The sequence below is a fragment of the Neovison vison genome, chromosome 1 (assembly GCF_020171115.1).
Source record: "Neovison vison isolate M4711 chromosome 1, ASM_NN_V1, whole genome shotgun sequence".
NCBI classification, from domain to species: Eukaryota; Metazoa; Chordata; class Mammalia; order Carnivora; family Mustelidae; genus Neogale; species Neogale vison.
The window spans coordinates 215,538,450-215,557,823 of record NC_058091.1 but is presented as its reverse complement, the minus strand read 5'-3'; the positions used below and the strand labels follow the sequence as shown (position 1 = coordinate 215,557,823).

At 36.4% G+C, this 19,374-nt stretch overlaps 1 protein-coding gene across 1 annotated transcript in view; it reads right to left on the bottom strand.

The window, feature by feature from the left end:
• The window catches only part of ANKRD31 (ankyrin repeat domain 31), a 160,979-nt gene that overhangs the window by 103,232 nt on the left and 38,373 nt on the right, over window positions 1-19,374 (bottom strand). The window contains 4 exon segments of the mRNA XM_044266987.1: window positions 4,969-5,124; window positions 10,483-10,592; window positions 12,947-13,215; window positions 15,327-15,881. Coding sequence (XP_044122922.1) covers window positions 4,969-5,124; window positions 10,483-10,592; window positions 12,947-13,215; window positions 15,327-15,881 — 1,090 coding nt within the window.

Here is a 19,374-nt window from a genome sequence, read left to right as displayed (position 1 = left end):
ATGAAGTCTACATAACGATACCAATACCAAAATCATTACAACAAAATTATGAACCAATATTACCTATGAATATAGGTTACATAAATATCCTTAACAAAATATTAGCAAATCCTGATCCCAAACCAGACAAAAGCATTACAACAACAAAAAATTACAGACTAATATGACTCATGATCATACATGCAAAAATCCTTAACAAAATAGCAGCATAATGTATCTAACAATATATAAGAGCATGATTTATTATGACCCAGGATCCATTCCTGATAAAAAATACTCAAGAAATTAGGAATGGATTCCTCAATATAAAGAGCAGCTATAAAACCTACAGCTAACCTCATGATTAATGGTGAAATACTGAAAAGGCAAAACTACCAGAAATAGTGAAAAATATCAGAGAAATATCAGAACAACAGTGGCTTCTAGAGAGTGGGGATGGGGAATGACTGGAAAGAGGCCTGAGGGAAATTTGTGGAATGTTGGTAATATTCTATCTCGATAGAGGTTTGGGTTACATAGGTGAATATATCTGTCAAAATTCATCAAACAGCACATTTAAGATCTGTATTTTACAGTATGAAAATTTTACTTTTCAAAAAGAAAAAAAGACTATTGAACTTTAGCTCAACATTAGTTGAGGTGTTCTGTGAAATCTGCCCCCTGATTCCTGGCACAGAGCTCCTAAACTCTAATAAACAAGGGTGCTAGGACAGATTTCTGTTCTAGTATTTGGTCTCACACCCAAGCTTCTCATAGAGAACCCCCAAGACCTTTGCAATTCCATAAGTGATAAAAGTATATGACACAGGGATCCTAAATTCCTTGCTATTCCCTGGGTTACAGAAGTATCTTTTGTCTTAATGAGGCAACTTTTGTAGGGCTCCTGGATGGGGGCTGGTCATAAGAAGGACCAAGTCATGATCAGAAACTTGTAAGTTTCAGCTCCACATCCCCTTTTCCCCTGCCCTGCCTTCATGATGAAGCTTTCATAAAAATCCCCAAACTCTGGGGTTCAGAGAACTTTTCCAGGTTGGTCAACACATCTACATGCTGGGAAGGTAACATATTCCAATTCCCAAGGGATAGAAGCTCCTGTGCTCAGGACCCTCCCAGGCCAGATTCTGTATCTTCATCTGGGCATTCATCTGTATCCTTTGTCTTATCCTTTATTATATAATAAACTTATATGGTAAACGTGTTTCCCTAAGTTCTGTTAACTATTTTAGGAAAAGATCAAATTTGAGGAAAGGATCATGGGAACCTCCAGTTTGTAGCCAAGTTGAACAAAAATTGTGGGTAATCCAGGGACCTACTACTTGTGACTGGCATCTGAAGTGGGGGTGGCTGACTGATCCCTTAACCTGTGTGTTCTGTACTAATTTGGGCTAGTGTCAGAAATGAACTAAATTGCAGGACACCCAGGTGGTGTTGGGAGAATTGCTTGATGTGTCAAAAATGCCATACATCTGGTATCAGAAGTGTTATGAATATAAGTAGAGGAGAAATACATGAGTATTTTCCTTGATAGTAAGTACGCAATAAAAATAAGTACATAGAATCTAGGTATGGGGTTTCTGGAAGCTTAATGTGGAATTCTTTTAACTTTTCAGTATGTTTGAAATTTTCCATAATGTTACAAGAAATTTCAAATGAACTGAACTTCACATGTGAACTTTTAAAACATAACCACTTAAGGACAACCTGTTTTATTTTTTTATTCATTTGAGAGAGAGAGAGAGAGAGTGCACACACGCAAGCAGGGAGAGCATCAGAGGGAGAAGCAGACTCTCTGCTGAGCTGGGAGCCCGATGTAGGGCTTGATCTCAGGGCCCGGAGATATGACCCGAGCTGAAGGCAGACATCCAACCATCTGAGACACCCAGGAATCCCAAGAACTACCTATTTTTAAAAACAGAATATAAAAATTATCTCCCTCTAATAGTATTTGATAAAAAGTGTGACTTCATTTAGGTTTCAGGACCTGCAGAAATTTGCTTATCAGTGCATATACTGGTTAACCTGATTATCTGCCACCAGTCTAGCATAAAAAATGAAATATAAGAAATCCAAAAGTTATTAGCTTTGGAATGTAGATGATGAATTTCCTCCTAGGAAACTTCCTTTCCTTATTTAGGCTTTGCTTAAGCTAAAATAAAAATTAGTTTCCTAAAATGGAAAAAAAACAGGGCTCCTGGGTGGCTCAGTAGTTAAGCGTCTGTCTGCCTTCTGCTCAGGTCATGATCCCAGGGTCCTGGGATCCTGCCCAGTGTCAGGCTCCCTGCTCTTCAGGAGGCCTGCTTCTCCCTCTCCCACTCCCCCTGCTTGTGTTCCCTCTCTCACTGTGTCTCTCTCAGTCAAATAAATAAAACTTTAAAAAGAACAATTTTTTTCTTTTTGAAAATTTAACCATCTTAAAGGAAATCTCTCCAAAGCTTTGTAAGATAATAAATTTCCCAGAAAGAAAAAATAACAAATTTTAAATAAAGATCATAATAGCAACATGGATGGGACTGGAAGAGATTATGCTGAGTGAAATAAGTCAAGTAGAGAGAGTCAATTATCATATGGTTTCACTTATTTGTGGAGCATAACAAATAGCATGGAGGACATGGGGAGTTAGAAAGGAGAAGGGAGTTGGGGGAAATTGGAAGCGGAGGTGAACCATGAGAGACTATGAACTCTGAACAATCTGAGGGTTTTGAAGGAGCAGGGGGTGGGAGGTCGGGGTACCAGGTAGTGGGTATTATAGAGGGCACGGATTGCATGGAGCACTGGGTGTGATGCAAAAATAATGAATACTGTTATGCTGAAAATAAAAAATAAATTAAAAAAATTTAAAAAAAATCATAATATTCCTTATAGGCTCTAACATAGCAATTGTTAACATCCACAGAGGTGTAAGTGCATGCTTTTCTATGTTATACAGTCCTCAACAATGTGGCCTCTCGTTTTTATGTTTTTATCTGTTTCTTGCCTTGCTGTTAAGCTTCTTGCTATTATCAATATCTTGGACTGTGCCAGCCTTTCCTTTCAGTTCTAATGTGCCACAGACTTAGGAGTCAGATAGAATTCTTTGTAAAATAATGCTCAAGGCATTGGTTTGAGAGGGTTTTAGCAAAGAAGCTTTATGAGATCTGTTTTTGGGTATTTAGTTTCTTCAGCCTATTTTCTGGTTTCACCCTTATTTTTGATAGGTAAAGAACGATTGCATCGTTTTGCTTTTTTTTTTAATCAAAGACAAAGATATCATAAAATGTAAATGAGGACTTACAATGCAAATGTGTTACCTATGACAAAACCATTGGTCTGTTATTATAACATCTTATTAATTTCTCAAAAGACACTTATCCTTTCTTGGACTGTATCACAGAATACAGCCAAACTTTTCTAGTATACATATCTTTCTGTTTTTACAATATCTGGCATATGTGGCATACTGTAAAAGCTGACTACAGTGAACTGGTATATTACATGAAGGTCATATATCTCTTACCAGTAGTTCCTGAACTTCACTGAGAATACAAATCATCTGAGGAAATATGTTAAAATGTGGATTTCAAGGTTTCAATCTACAGATTTCAAAGATTTTATTTATTTATTTGACAGAGAGCATTAACCTACAGGTTTTAATTGTGAGACTATGTGTATGTATGTGTGTGCATGTGTGTGTTTTGGAGGGTGAAATAAACATTTTAAACAAACTGCATTTTAAACAAACATTTCAGGTGACTCTGATGAAAATGGTTGTAGTCAAGTCTTTAAAAATAGTACCCTCTGCAATTTTATAAGGTGGAATAGCTAGATATAAAGATCAGAGCTAAGATGCCAAGTGAGAAGGAAAAGTAGAGAATAGGAGAGTTCAAAAAGACAGGAAAGTATGTTAAGGATAAAGAATTCATTAAGATCACAGAAATATCTGGGGCAGTGAGGAGAACGTGCACAATAAATGACTGAAGACAAGCAGAGAAGAGACACCAAGGATGTTAACAATGGCACAGAAAAGGGCTAATGAAAAGAAATATGTTATGAGATTCTTGAGAAGTCCATAAAGTAAAGTTAGAGCTGCTACTGAACTTAAGGAGCAGATAGAGACAAATAGCAAGTACCACATATTTTGTAAGGAAGCAAGTGCTCTGGTTAGCAAGTGACGTAGGTGGTTCACTTGGGTATGGGATTTAGAGTAACATCCTGTTAAAACCCTGATTATCATATAAATCCAGGCTTTGCTAAAGTAAGCGTAATCACCTGTTTGTTCATGGACTATCCTGTTCATCCCTGTGCATCATAAGACTTTCACACTGCTTCATAAACTGAAAAAGTCTAGAAAAACTAGTAAAATTATGGATACATAAAGGCACTACCCAGAGTAGCCTAGTGTTGCTAAGTGCCTGTACTTAAGTGTCCTTAAGGAATCTTTCTTGTCCAGGAGAATAAGACAATTGAAAAAGACAATACCAGAGATCCAGCCTTGCAGAAAGAATGTTCTGAGCTCCCTGTCCCACCCCTTCTACCTTGTACTCTGTTCTCTCCATATCCCTGGCCATTGGTCCTGCTGTACATCTACCATGTTATCTTGGTATCCCTCAAGCTCACCATACATCAGCTTCTTTCAGCTTTTGAGCTCACTTCTCTTCCTTTGAAAGTTGAGTCTGACAGTAACAATGCCCATGCAAAGCCAGCAAGTCCACAGGAACAGCATCAATCTGTGGAAGGCCACTGCACCTGGCCCACCTGGTAGGCCTTGGGCAGGCATAATCTTTGAAGGTGAAATACAATGTCCTTCTCCCTCCCTCCTCATCTTACCACTTTCCTGGGAGAAGATGGTGATGAACTACCTAAGCAGAAAAATCACCTGGAAGCTTTCTGTTTGAGACTTGCCTTACACCCACATTGTCATACTTTCATAGGAGTGACTAAGCAGAAACTACAAACCACTCTCAAGATAATTGTGTGGTAACCCCAACTTACCAGCATAACTTGGCTGATTAACACTTCCTCCTTTCATTATACAATGACGAACAAGATCAATGTCATTATGCAGAGCAGCCTGATATAGTAAGTTCTCTCCAAAGATGTTTCTACGGTTAATGCTAGACAGAGATATTTCATTCCTCTTCATTTTTTCTGAAAGGACAGGATAAACAAAAGAGAACAAAAAGTAATAATCCCTATTTGAAAACCAGGAAGAATACAGGTAACAGTGAATCCAGTCAACATTCTGGAATTGTATTATAAGAGTACTTCATCCATAAACCCAACTATAATGTTATCTACATGCAAAAAGATAAAAGGAAAAATGTCATTAGTTTGAAAATACTTGCAGTATATTATAAATCATGTAAGCAGTTTATGTTTTTTGAAACCCCATGAAAGTGCATACATGAGAAGACTAACAGATTACCTTCTTAAAAGTTCTGGTGAAAAAGATTATTTAAATCTAGAATTAGATTGTCATTAAACCCAACAAGATACTATAGTGCCAAAATGTGATACAACACCATGAGGAGAAAATCTCAGACATACACAAGGAAGATACAGAAATTAAACACAATGAGACCAGTAAAGGAAATGTTAAATTTCTTTCTTTGCTACAAACAGTTGTTCCAAAATTAAATAAAAGATACATGATCTTGATCTGTACAATAGTTTTATTTCCTAAGCCAGGTAATAGACAATTAAAATAGATTCCCAGGTTATACATATCATGTATTATTTCTTCATTGTCTCTCCTAAAATACCAATACTCAAAATCCTGTCAATTTTGATGAATACTAGTTCATTTGGTTTTCCTGAATTTCAGAATAACTCTGATGATAGCTTTTATAATTTTGATCTAGCTAATCTGCTCCATCCTAAAATCTCACAAAAGTAACTGAGTACAGCAGCACATTAAAAAAAAAAAAGATTTTTATTTATTTATTTAACAGAGAGACAGAGATCATAAGTAGGCGGAGAGGCAGGCAGAGAGAGAGGAGGAAGCAGGCTCCCCACGAGCAGAGAGCCCAATGAGAGGCTCAATCCCAGGACCCCAGGATCATGACCTGAGCTGAAAGCAGAGGCTTAACCCCCTGAGCCACCCAGGCATCCCAGCAGCACACTTTTTAATGGATCACAATTTATCTGCTTTGTCTTTATTAGATTCCCTCCATTCAGTTCCACTGAAAAATAAACCAACTTCTGAACATTTGAGCCTATCTTGTCCCACTCAAAACTACAAAGCATTCTGCTCCTACTAGATAAACTGTATTTACCAAAACAAAAGCAGTCTTTACTTCAAGATCTGTTTTTGCCAGTTGTACTTGCTAGTTATGTAATTTATTAGAAATAACAAATTAAGAATACAAAATTTTTCAATGAAAACGAAGATGGAGAAGACATTCACTTCCAATCACAACTTAATAATTGCCATGACTTGCCCTTCCATTGCAAACAACTAAAAAAACTAGACAAAATATATAGATTAAAAAAAAACAACCCTATATTAAGACACTGGAAAACAGGCAATTCAGATCTATGACTTCTTCCAGAGAAGGGAAACAACAAACTGAGCTGTCTGGAGGCACTTTCCAGAATATAGCACAAGCATAGCAAGGTGAAGCTTCTGAGCTGAGGAAATAAATTTAAGTTTCAGGAGGCTAGGATGATTAGATTTTGCACAGTAGGGTACCAGAGATGAGGGAATAGAGAACAGGTACCAGAAATCTACAAAAGGGACTCCTTTATCACTTTCTAAATACTACAGTGCTCATGCACAGGTTGAGGCTTCATGAGGCTGGGTAAGAACAACTACCCAAGAACTATAAAACAACAATCCTGAGAGATCACACCAGCGGGGAAACATGTACATTCCTGACAGCCGGAAGAGAGTGACCTTGGTAACAACGAGAGCATTAGTAGAGACGCTTAACAGGTCATGTCTTAGTAGAAAGGGCTAAACTAGCTGTAAAGCCTACACCAAACCTGCCTAATAAGGTTTTTTAAAAAGTTTTGAAAGGAGCAATCTGATCTTCAAGTACCTTGGGCAAAAACAAAATACAGTATTTTTAGAATATATAGAGACATTCAATAACATTTTGTTGCATATGGATATCTAATTATTCTTCTCCACAAAAAGCCTTGTGCCTTTGTCAAAACTCGGGGTTTATTTCGGAACTCAGTACATTACATTACATTGATCTGTTTCCCTATCTTGATGGAAATGTCATGCTATTTTGATTACTATAGCCATATCATTTTTTTTGTTTTGTTTTGGGAGAGAAAGAGAATATGCACATGTGAATGGGGAAAGGGAGAAGGGACAGGGGTAGAGGGAGAGAGAGAATCCCAAGCAGGCTCTACATCAAACACATGAGATCATGCATGACCTGAATCGAAATCAAGAGCCAGATGCATAACCAACTGAGCCACCCAGGAGTGTCCAGAATAAATCCCTTAGGTAGAATTGCCAATTCAAGAATTGTGACTTAAAAGTCTGAAGAATGTAAATAAACTGCCCAGTGAAAAGACTGAACAGGGACACTTGGGTGGCTCAGTCAGCTAAGTGTCTCAGAATTAGTTTCAACTCAGGTCATGATCTCAGGGTCTGGAGATTGAGCTCTGCATCAGGCTTCGTGCTCAGTGCACAGTCTGCTTGTCCCTCTCCTTCTGGTCTTCCCCCTATTTTCACTATGTTGAATAAATAAAAAAAAAAATCTTTAAAAAAAAAAGACTGAATAAACTTACAGTATTACCAAGAAAATAAGAGAATGCTTACTTTTTCCATATTATTACCACTAGGAATTCTCAAATGTTTAAACATTTGACATTCTCTTAGTGAAAACAGTACTTCCTAATTTACATTTTTTAAATCATAAATGAGATGCTAATCCTTTCAATTATTTTTTAAAAAATTTTATTTATTTATTTATTTATTTGAGAGAGAGAGAGAGAGAGAGTGTATGCAAGCAGGGGGAGGGGCAGAGGGAGAAGGAATGAGTGGCAGAGAATCTCAAGCAGACTCGGAGGTGAGCAAGGAGCCTGATGCAGGGCTGGATCTCAACACCCTGAGATCATGACCTCAGGCAAAACCAAGAGTCACATGCTTAACTGACTGAGCCAACTAGGTGCTTATATTATATATAAGTTATTTATATATATATATATATGTATATTTTTTCCCTGTAAACTGCTTGTTCATTTTCCCTACTCATTTTTCTTTATCTTTATTGTTGTCTAAGAGCTCTCTTCATGTTAATGCAATTAACCCCTGCTATGTGTTATTAATATTTCTTCTGTGTTCAATGTTTGATTTTCTTTAGGGTATTTTCCATGCAATCTTTTTAAAAATATGTGTAGTCAATTTTATCATTCTTTTCTCTCCTGGCTTCTGGGTTTGTCATTCTTTTTTTTTTTTTTTTTTTTTAAAGATTTTATTTATTTTTTTGCCAGAGAGAGAGAGAGAGAGAGGGAGAGAGAGAGCGCACGCAAGCGAGCACAGGTAGACAGAGTGGCAGCAGAGGCAGAGGGAGAAGCAGGCTTCCCGCCGAGCAAGGAGCCCGATGTGGGACTCGATCCCAGGACGCTGGGATCATGACCTGAGCTGAAGGCAGCTGCTTAACCAACTGAGCCACCCAGGCGTCCCTGGGTTTGTCATTCTTTAAGAAGGTTTTTCCTCCTCAGAGATTACAAAAATAATTCATTTATGTTTTCTTCTAGAATTTTTTTTTCAGTTAGTCTTTGGCCAAAATGGAATTAAATTTAGTATATGGAATGTTATAGATATCCATCCAAAATTTGTTTATGTTTTTACTATTTACTGTTTGGTCCTTTTTTTTGCTACCAATTTGAGATGCCACCTTTATTATATACCTTCCCCCAAATTCACACTTTATCAGGCTTCTACATTTAAACTCAATACTGTTTCATCAATTTATTTGTCTATTCCTATGCCTAACCCAATTATTTTAATCCATATGGCTTTCTAATTGCTTTCATATTATGTACAGCAGGTTCTTGTCTCTCCAGTCTCCCTGTGCTTTTATTTTTCAGAATTTTCCAGGCTAGTCTTTCATGTTCAGTATCATTTTATAACATTCTCATAATTAATCTCCAGCTTTATAAAGCAACACAAAACAAAACAATTAGCAAATAAACAAAAATCTGTTTTTGATTGAGCTCTCACACATTTATAGAGTAATTTCAATTAGGGAGATAAATTTCTTAGATGAATATTTATGGTCAAGAGTAAGATTCTTCTTTCCATTTATTCAAGTCTCTTTTTTTTTTTTTTTTAAGTCCCTCAGCAGAATCTTCAACTCTTTTCTTATAGGCAAGGCACATTTCTTATTAGGTGTAGAGCAGGTATTTTCTCTTCATTATAGTTATTATAAATGGGACTTTCTCCTATATTTTTCTAACTGGGTAATACTTATACATATGAAAGGTATTTATGTCTTGTTTCAGTTCACTGAATTTTTAAAATATTTTATCTGGAAAAAACTTCAGACTTACAAAAAAGTTATAAAAAGAGAACAAAAGATTCACCCATTATTAGTATTCTGCTATCTGTTTGTATCATTCTATCTCCCTTTTCATATAAACACATGCATGCACACAGACATAGATATAAGTAATAACTTAAACACACCCTGCCCCTTTACTCACTAATACTTAAGTGTGTATTTTCCAAAAACAAGGACATTCTCTTAAATAACCAAATTATTATTAAATTTAGGAAATTTAACAATGGTATCTTACTATTTAACCTACAGTGCATATTTTAATTTTGCCAATTGTACCCTTATTGTATATTTTCTTTTTAAGATTTTATTTATTTATTTGACACACAGAGATCGCAAGTAGGCGGAAGGGCAGGCAGAGAGAGAGAGAGAGAGAGAGAGAGGAGGAAGCAGGCTCCCCGCTGAGCAGAGAACTCAATGTGGGGCTCGATCCCAGGACCCCGAGATCATGACCTGAGACGAAGGCAGAGGCTTTAACCCACTGGGTCACCCAGGTGCCCCCCCCCTTATTATATCTTAACCAGTCTTTCTACAGTCTTATGGTTTCTCATAGTTTCTTAGGTTATTCTTTGGGGTTTTATAGGAACAGAGAAATAACACCAAAGAATAATAGTAATTTTGCCTTATCTTTTCCTCTATTCCTCTTAGTATGATTTCTCGAAGCCTTATGCTACGTTGGTCACACCACAAATAGATCACATATCTAAATTTGAAAAGGGTTCTCTTTTCAAGGAGAGAAGGTAACTCTTCTCTCCGAATAGAAGTATAGAAAAAATACCAGCTAATAAGCCAGTAGTTCATGACCAAGTCCTAGTTAACCAATGAGCTGTGCAATGCTGGTAAAAATCTTCAACCTCTATGAACTTCCTCATCAGTAAAATGAGAAAGTCGAGATAGATAATCTCTAATTCCTTTTCAGTACCAGAATTCTATGTCTATAAGTTACTTAATTAAAAAAAAAATTAAGAAATCAAATATGCCTCACCACTTTTTCCAGCAAGTTTTTTGTTTCTCTGCATCAGTTCTCCACTTTTGAGTCTGGTTGAATGCATATTCTTCCCTTTACCTTTAATCATTAAAGCAGGATCCTGCATTCTTGAAAAAAAAAATGTGTTTTTAAAATTACTATCATGTTCTCTATAACCATCCATAGAGAATCATATTAAATTTTTACCGAGTTTTTAAAACTGAAAGGTATTTCACTGAGTTGCTATCAAAGAGCATGGCACTTTAAAATATGGAGATGGCTCCTGAGTAAACTGCAGTTAATTCTGTGACAAGCATGCCGATTTTGTGCCACCTTGGGGTTTCTTTCCTGTAGGAGCAGTCACCTACAAGTATTCTGAGTCTTTTGCCCCTCATTCCCTAAACTGCCATGCGACTATCTATTCACCTTCTAGGGACAAAGAGATAGGCTCTTTCAAGAAAACGGGACTTGCCATATGGGCTTACACTGATCAAAAACTGCAAAATACTGGAATAAAAACAGACACATAGCTGAATGTAATACTGTAGAGTCAGAAAATAAACCTATGTATAGATGGCTAATAAACTTACAATAAAGGAGCCAAAAATATAAAATGAAGAAAGGACAATCTTTTTAATAAATGATGTTTGGGAAACCGGACAGCCAAAACAATGAGATTGGGCCTCAATCTTACATCACACACAAAAATCAATTCAAAATGAGTTAAAGACTTCATTGTAAGACCTGAAATCATAAAACTCATAGAAACAAAACACAGGGGGTAGGCACCTTGACATTGGTCTGGACAATCATTTTTTGGCTTTGGCACCAGAAGCAAAGGCAACAAAAAAGCAAGAATGAAAAACCAGGGCTAATCAAACTAAAAAGTTTCTGCATGGAAAAGAATACCATCAATAAAATTAAAAGGCAGCCTACTGAATGGGAGAAAATATTTGCAAATCATATACCTGATAAGGGGTTAATATTCAAAATATATAAGGAACTCATAAAACTCAATAGCAAATTAAGCAAACAATCCAATTCAAATATGGAAGAGGAACTAAAATGACATTTTCTCAAAGAAGACAATCAAATGGCCAACAGGTACATGAAAAGGTGCTCAACATCACTAATTAGCAGGAAAATGCAAATAAAAACCACAGTAAGGTATCACCTCATACATGTTATAATGGCTATCATTAAAAAGACAGGAAAGAACAAGTGTTGCTGAGGATGTGAAGAAAAAAGAACCCCTGTGCATTGTAAACTGGTGAGGACACTATGGAAAACAGGATAAAAGATCCTCACAAAACCAAAAATAGAACTACCATATGACACAGCATTTCTACTTCTGGATATTTAGCTAAAGGAAATAAAATTACTATCTTGAAAAGATATCTGCACCTGTGTCCACCGCAGCTTTATTTACGATAGCCAAGACATGGAAACAACTTAAGTATCCACTGATGGATAAATGGATAAAGAAAAGTGGTGTAGGGGCGCCTGGGTGGCTCAGTGGGTTAAGCCGCTGCCTTCGGCTCAGGTCATGATCTCGGGGTCCTGGGATCGAGCCCCGCATCGGGCTCTCTGCTCAGCGGGGAGCCTGCTTCCTCCTCTCTCTCTCTGCCTGCCTCTCTGCCTACTTGTGATCTCTCTCTGTCAAATAAGTAAATAAAATCTTTAAAAAAAAAAAAAGAAAAGAAAAGTGGTGTATACACACACACACACACACGCATGCACAGACACACACACATATACATGCATACACATAGAATAGATTATTGTGTGTACATATACATACATACACATACACACATAATAGATTATTATTCAGCCATAGAAAAGGAAATCCTGCTATTTGTGACAATGTGAAAGGATCTAAAGGGAATTATGCTAAGTGAAATAAGTCAGACAGAGAAAGACAAAAACTATATGATCTTATATGTGGCATCTCAAACAAAACAAGCTAAGCTCATAGATACAGAGAACAGATTGATGGTGTCCAGAAGCAGAGAGGTGGGGAGTGAGTGAAATAAGTGAAAGTGATTAAAACGTATAAACTTCCATCTATAAGATAAATAAGTCCTGGAGATAGAACATACATGGTAGTACTGTACTGCATAGTTGGAAGTCATGGAGGGAGTAAATCTTAGAAATTCTCATGACAAGAAAAGAAAATTCTGTAACTGTGTGATGATGGATGCTAATCAAACTTAATTTAAAAAAGAAAGAACGGAAATTAGAATTAGGTTGAAATCCAACGAATCTCTCTTAACGCTGTCTTCTTTTAAAAAAAAAAGTAGAAGAGTTTTCTGGGTTAAAAAAAATTAACTGTACAGTAAATAACTGTACAACAAACAACACTGAAAAACAAAGCTCTTCACTTAGGGGTAACTGTGCATTGACTCTAGTGTCCCAAGCATAGAATTATCTATAAGGTCTGTAGCATATCTAAAGAGAAAGATGTAATTTGGGAGTATACCTGAAATTCTTAGTTGAAGAGATATTACTTATTTGATCCTCACTGACAAGAATCTTTGGTAAAATCTTTTCTGGCATATTATACAAGTCATCTACGTGCTTTGCATCTCTGCCTGCTTTTAGTCTGGACGATCTCCTTAACACACATGGAGTATCCTGGCCAGATTTATTTTCCACTGAATTTGAATTTCCTTTATTATGCAGTGGATCACATGAGGTGATATTTTGATGAACCAAAGTTTGCAGCCCAAAGTTTGGATCTTCTAGAGTCTGTAATAAGATGCAAATACAAAAAAAACTGTAACAATGCAAAAAATTTAAAATGAGAAGAAATTAAGTTTTATCTTGTTCTTTGATTATAAAAAAATGCCTCTTATAATATGAAAGTACAAAAATTCACAGACCACATAATGAAAATTTAATAATATAATAAAAGCCAAAGCGGATTTAAAAGTCTAAGATAAGAAGAGCATAAGTAAAAATTATTCCTATCAATATTCATCCTTAAAATTCAAGGGCAAAACTAAGGTTACTCTGGATGCTTAACTTCACAGGAAACAGGCAGCAAAAAATGACATATAAAAAGAGTAAAAATGTCATACTAGACCAGAGCAATGTTCTACTCAGCCCAGTGGTTATTGTTTTACAGTAGGAAGTTTGTATTTTGTGGGACAAAATTGCATATAATCCCCATTATATTGATTTTAAAAGGTTACCAGTAAATCACGAATGACTCTAACTTTCCCTTAATAATCCATTATAGATTTAACTTTCATGAAGATACATGTATTTTTACACATATCATGTAAACCTTTCTAGAGCTCATTTATATATACAGCTTGCAAAGCTTTTTAGTGTACCAAATTCTGTATTTTTATTATGGTTGAATAAAAGGGTATTTAATTTGTTCTCAATCTCTTTTTTACTTTTAAAAGGGTTTCTTTTTTTGAACACTGGCTAAATTCATGCTCACTCTATTAATACCCATCAGTTATAATCTCTTACATTTTACTTATATTACCTCTTTTCAGATTAGGATACTGGAATGTTTAATTTAATCTTCATGCCCTATCCCCACGATTATTGGGTTTTTTTTCTGGAATTTTTAAAAGTTTTATTTTGTCTGTTTTGAGCTGTTTTCTATGAGAATTGCATGCAGTATTATGCCAGGTATGTATTTTACAACATGAACTTAGTAACGTGTTATTCAAATTGTCCCAAGAATGTTCATAAAAGTAGTCTGGTAATAGCCAAAAGAAAAAAAAGAGAAGAGATAAAAAATTAAAATGACTATCATTAGTGAATTAGTTAAATAAATTATATTTATATAATATACGTACACCCACACACAAAATATCCACATAGTGGAATAGTATTCAGCAAGTAAAAAGATTTTAGTATGCTACATTCACTGACACAGATAACCAAGATGTATAATCAAATTTTAAAAAGCTGCAAAATGTCAACTATACTTTCATAAAGAATATTTTAAAAAGTTACAAAGTATTATGTATAATATGGTCTCACTTATACAGAATAAACTTACATAGAATATGCATAGAAAAAATTAGAGACAGATAAGCCAAACTGTTAATAGTGATTAACCCTGAAATATGGAATTGTGGGGGACATTTTCAAAAATTGTATTATTATGTATATTGCTGTAATGTTTGATTTTTTTTAAATAATGAGGGTGTATTACTATTATAGTCAGGGAAAAAAATAAGACTCCTTTAAAAAGGAAAAAAAAATTGTCAACATAAAAAAGAGACTTGGCTAGTGGTAGCCCACCGCAGGGTCTCCAGGCATAATACTGCAGGAATTCTAAACCTCAGGAACTTTGCTACCCGACAGTAGCCTCAGAGGTAGATTGCAAAATTCTGCTGAAGCCAAGCATAACTTTTCCTTCTCCTGGAAGCCCAACCACATATACTCTATCCTCAACTAGAAATTAATGTGGGGTATCTCATCTCTACTCTACACTAGGTAGGCATAGCAATTCTGTGAGCTAACAGGAAAAAAATCTGGTAGATAATTATTTCCTTCCTATACACACGCAATCTAATAATAAGTCTCAGGTCTTTGATGAGAAACTTAACTACTTCAACATTTAAATCCCTTGAAAATTCTACCCTGGAATCTCTAGAAAGATCAGCTTCAAACTGAAAAAGCATCTTTTGGGTGTTGAAATTTGGGAAGAAGATCTGAATTTAAGATAAAGTATATGGGCAATGAAGACTTGGCAAAAGTCACTAGAAAAGGCAAAATCAGAGACTCACAGTTGCACTTACATGCTGCACTGAAAGATGCTTGTCCTGCAGCTCCCCTGACTTGGAATCTTGTTCAAAGGGTGGAGCAGAACAAAAAGACTCAAAATTCACCTCTGTTATTTGTGTACAACCTTCACTGGTCTGAGACATCTTGGGCTCCACTCCTGAATATTCATTTCCAGCACTGAGACTGCTGCCTCCCTCTTTTCTGTGACAGATGGGTCCCACGTTGCCTTCTGATGATGTGTTTATGGCTGCTAACAACTCAGCTGGCAAGGCATCATCCTTTGTATTTTCTAGGAAATCTTTGGAACATGTCAAGGATACTGATATGGAACTTGGAGAGTTGCTCAATGAGTGGTCCAACTCTTTAGGTTCAAAATCACTCATTACTTCAAACAGTCTTTCTTCCTGAGCCATTTCTGGTGATGTGAGTAACCTTTCTAAGGCAGACACAAATGTTTTAAGAGAACTTTCTTCATCCTTGGTTTCTTCAGAATTCATGGTCAATGTGGCTTCCTTTCCAGATTTAGAAAACTTACTTGGTCCTGCTAAGATCTCTGGCTCTACTAACAGCTTCTCCTTTACAACCACCACATCAGATACTTCAGCAGTAGTACCAGAAAGAAAGCTAATTTCAGAAGCATCTCTGTCTGTGCTTAGTTCCTGCGTATTCCAAATAGAAATTCCATCATTACAGCATATGCTAAAAACTAAAATTAAAACTTCATTGTTTTCTAGTTTATCATCTTGGTAAATTACCACTAAAGAGTTTTATCAATTTTCTTCCCCTTCCATTAAAAAAAAATACTCTTTACTAATTTCCTGTACCAAATTACTAATGATTCTGAATACATGGCTTAACATTCACAGTGGACCAAGAGCAAAATTGGCTGGGTCATAATTAGAGATACCAATTATCTATTCAACTAAGTTTAAATTATTTGTGCAAAGAGAAGAGGCAGAGATGACATGAATAGTTAGATTAGTAGCTAATCTCAAAACTTCATTGCAGGTAATGACTGTAAAATTCTCCCTTGCCTAAAATCACTCCTGGGGTGCCTGTGTGGCTCAGTTAAGCATCTGACACTTCATCTCAGGGTCATAAGTTCAAGCCCCATGCTGGACTCGACACTGGGCGCACAGCGAAAGGAAGGAAGGAAGGAAAAAAATTTAAAAATCACTACTGAATTTTATAAAAAATCATTAATCAAGAATAAAATTGGTATAGTTTCACCTTCTTTTTGTTCCCCATCTCTGTATCACTATGTAGCTGTGAAGTAAAAAGGCCAAAGGAAAGAAGATCAGAGGGGGAAAAGAAGAAAAATAAAGATACAACTCTATGTAAGTATTACAAGCCTTAGCTATAAATCAATGGTTCTGCATTACAGTTAATTTAAACAGGTAACACAAAACTTACATTTATAAATGACTATTACTTTTCAAAGACATCATCTTAATAGGTTATATATACCTCTTCTTCTAATTTTCCCAATGCTCAAAATATTATTAGACTCTCTTTTCTGAATCTGCTTTCAAAAACCATTTATAAGCCATTCAAAAGAGTCTCAATACTTTGAAGACATTGGACATTTTTTTTTACCATTAAAAACTGTTAATGTGCTGGGCACCTGGGGGCTCAGGCTGTTAAGCAACCAACTCTTGGTTTTCAGCTCAGGTTCTGATCTCATGGGTCCTAAGATCAAGCCCTGCACTGGGTCTGTGCTCAGTGGAGTCTGCTTGGATATTCTCTCCCTCTGTCTTTTCTCCTACTTGTTCACACATGTGCATGCTCTCTCTTTCCAATAAATAAATAAAATCTTTTTTAAAAAAACTTATTAATTTGCTTGACCTTAAATAATAGAGTGGGTTTCAATAATTTTTGGCAATTTCTAAACATCAAATCCATCTTCCACTGACACACCATTCTCAAAGAATGCACTGTAATCTGTAAGCTCTCTGGTATTCTGATTTAAGTAAGAGAAGGGAAAACCATTTTACTCTCCCACTTCTTTCCACACCCGCCACCATTTATCTTCTCTATGTATAGCATACAAAGCTTAAGAAGACATATTTATTAGTAATGTAAAATATAATTTGCTCGGAAAGATAAAAGAAATCTAGGGAAAAAATCAAGAACCAAATTCTATCCATTCTTTTATGTCACAGTCCTCCTATCTGTAGAACTTTCATCTACTAAATTCAAGGCCATATATGTAATAAAGTATATACATTGGATTCTGCCTTAAAGGAACTTAATTTCTAAATGAAGACTGAATATATAAGTACGTAAGACATTAAATATGTATAAATAGTATCAGAAACACTGTATAAAGTCAAATGAATGGCATAAACAAAAGATCCCAGTGTGTTATGGTTTTCTGGTGGCCGGGGGTGGGGTGGGGGACAGACAGCAAGCAGTGGAGGGTTTTCACAATTGCTAGAAAAATGCCTGGTTAAACAAAGATAACAAGGTTTCTTTACCACAAAACTTCTCAGAACATGTACATTGAAATCTCTGAGGAAGGGCGCCTGGGTGGCTCAGTGGGTTAAGCCTCTACCTTGGGCTCAGGTCATGATCTCAGGGTCCTGGGATCCAGCCCCGAATCAGACTCTCTGCTCGGCAAGGAGCCTGCTTCCTCCCCTCTCTCTGCCTGCCTCTCTGCCTACTTGTGATCTCTCTCTGCCAAATAAATAAAATCTTAAAAAAAAAAAAAAAAAACCTCTGAGGAAACTTTAAGATATAGTAATCTCCAAACTTCTTTGTTCACAAAGACCCTTTTTCTCAGAAGATCTATTAATGTCATAGGATGCAAGTGATCGAGAAATACTGATATAGTCAGTGAATAATGAACATTAAAGAGGGAGCAATTAACCTTGGTCAAGATCACCAGAGTCATCTGAGATAGATCCACAAAGGAAAAAGGACTTGAACCAGAAATTAAAGATTTGTGAAGGAGTTGAAGAAGGGAAGATACATATTAAGTACCAAGTAGGTGCCAGACACCATGAACTATCATTGCTCTCAGTTCTCACAATAATCCTGTGAAATGGGTATTTCAATTGGTATTTTACACATGAAAATGGACATACTTGCCCCTGAAACACACACTTTCTGGTTCCATATTTTACGTTTTTTCCCTTGCTTTTTGGCTCCTGACTTGAACAAAGGCATGGAAGTAGTAATGTATAAGGTATACCTGAGATAAAAGAAGGTACAGGTATAGGTATGGTAAGGTTGACTTGGGGAGATCCTGGATTGTTTTGAGTCTGTTGTGGGCAGAGTCAATCTTAAATTCCTCTAATTCCCCACAGCACCAAGGAGAAAGCAAAACCAAAAGAAGCACTCAATATGTGGTTACTGAATAACATCTGGAGGATGGGAAAGCAGTATCTAGCAGGAAATAGTAAATGAACTGTGGTAACAGACAAACCAACAGAAGGCATTTTTGCTACATCATCTCCACGATTAGTCTGATAAAAAGTTATATACTTCTCTTCTAGATACACAATAAAAGACTAATAATACTGGATATGAAACCCAGACCAAGGTACATTCTAAGGAAGATGGTAGAATAGAAGGACCCTAAGCTCACTTCATCCCACAGATTCAACACTGGTATAAATAATTCAGAAAATGACCCAATGACTGGAAGAACAAACTCATAGCTAAATAAAGAGAAGAGGACACAATGAAGAGGATAGGAAGGCGAAAAATGCAGTGGGGAGCTAAAAAGACCTGCAGGACCCTCCCTGGGAGGGAAAAACTCCATGTGGAGAGAGACAGGAGACAAACACACTATCACACTGAGGGGAAGACTGCTGGGAAAGACAAATTCCCGTAACACTTGGCTTTGAAAACCAAAGGGGTTAAATTTCATAAGTTCTTACAACCAGTTGGACTTAAAACCTAGAACTTTAAAAATCAGCGAGGTTGGCCAGGAGGGTGAGAGGAAACAGTCCTTGTTTAAAGAGAGCACAAAAAATAACCTGCAGAGATATACCACAGAAGCAGCAGCTGGTAAAACACTTGCGGAGTAGGGAGGGAAATTTGTTTATTCATCTCAGAGCATGTGCTAGAGGTACAGGGATCCTTGGGAGACTTCTCTAGAAACAAAGGAGCTGGATGGCAGGTGCCATTTCACACCCTGTCCATGCC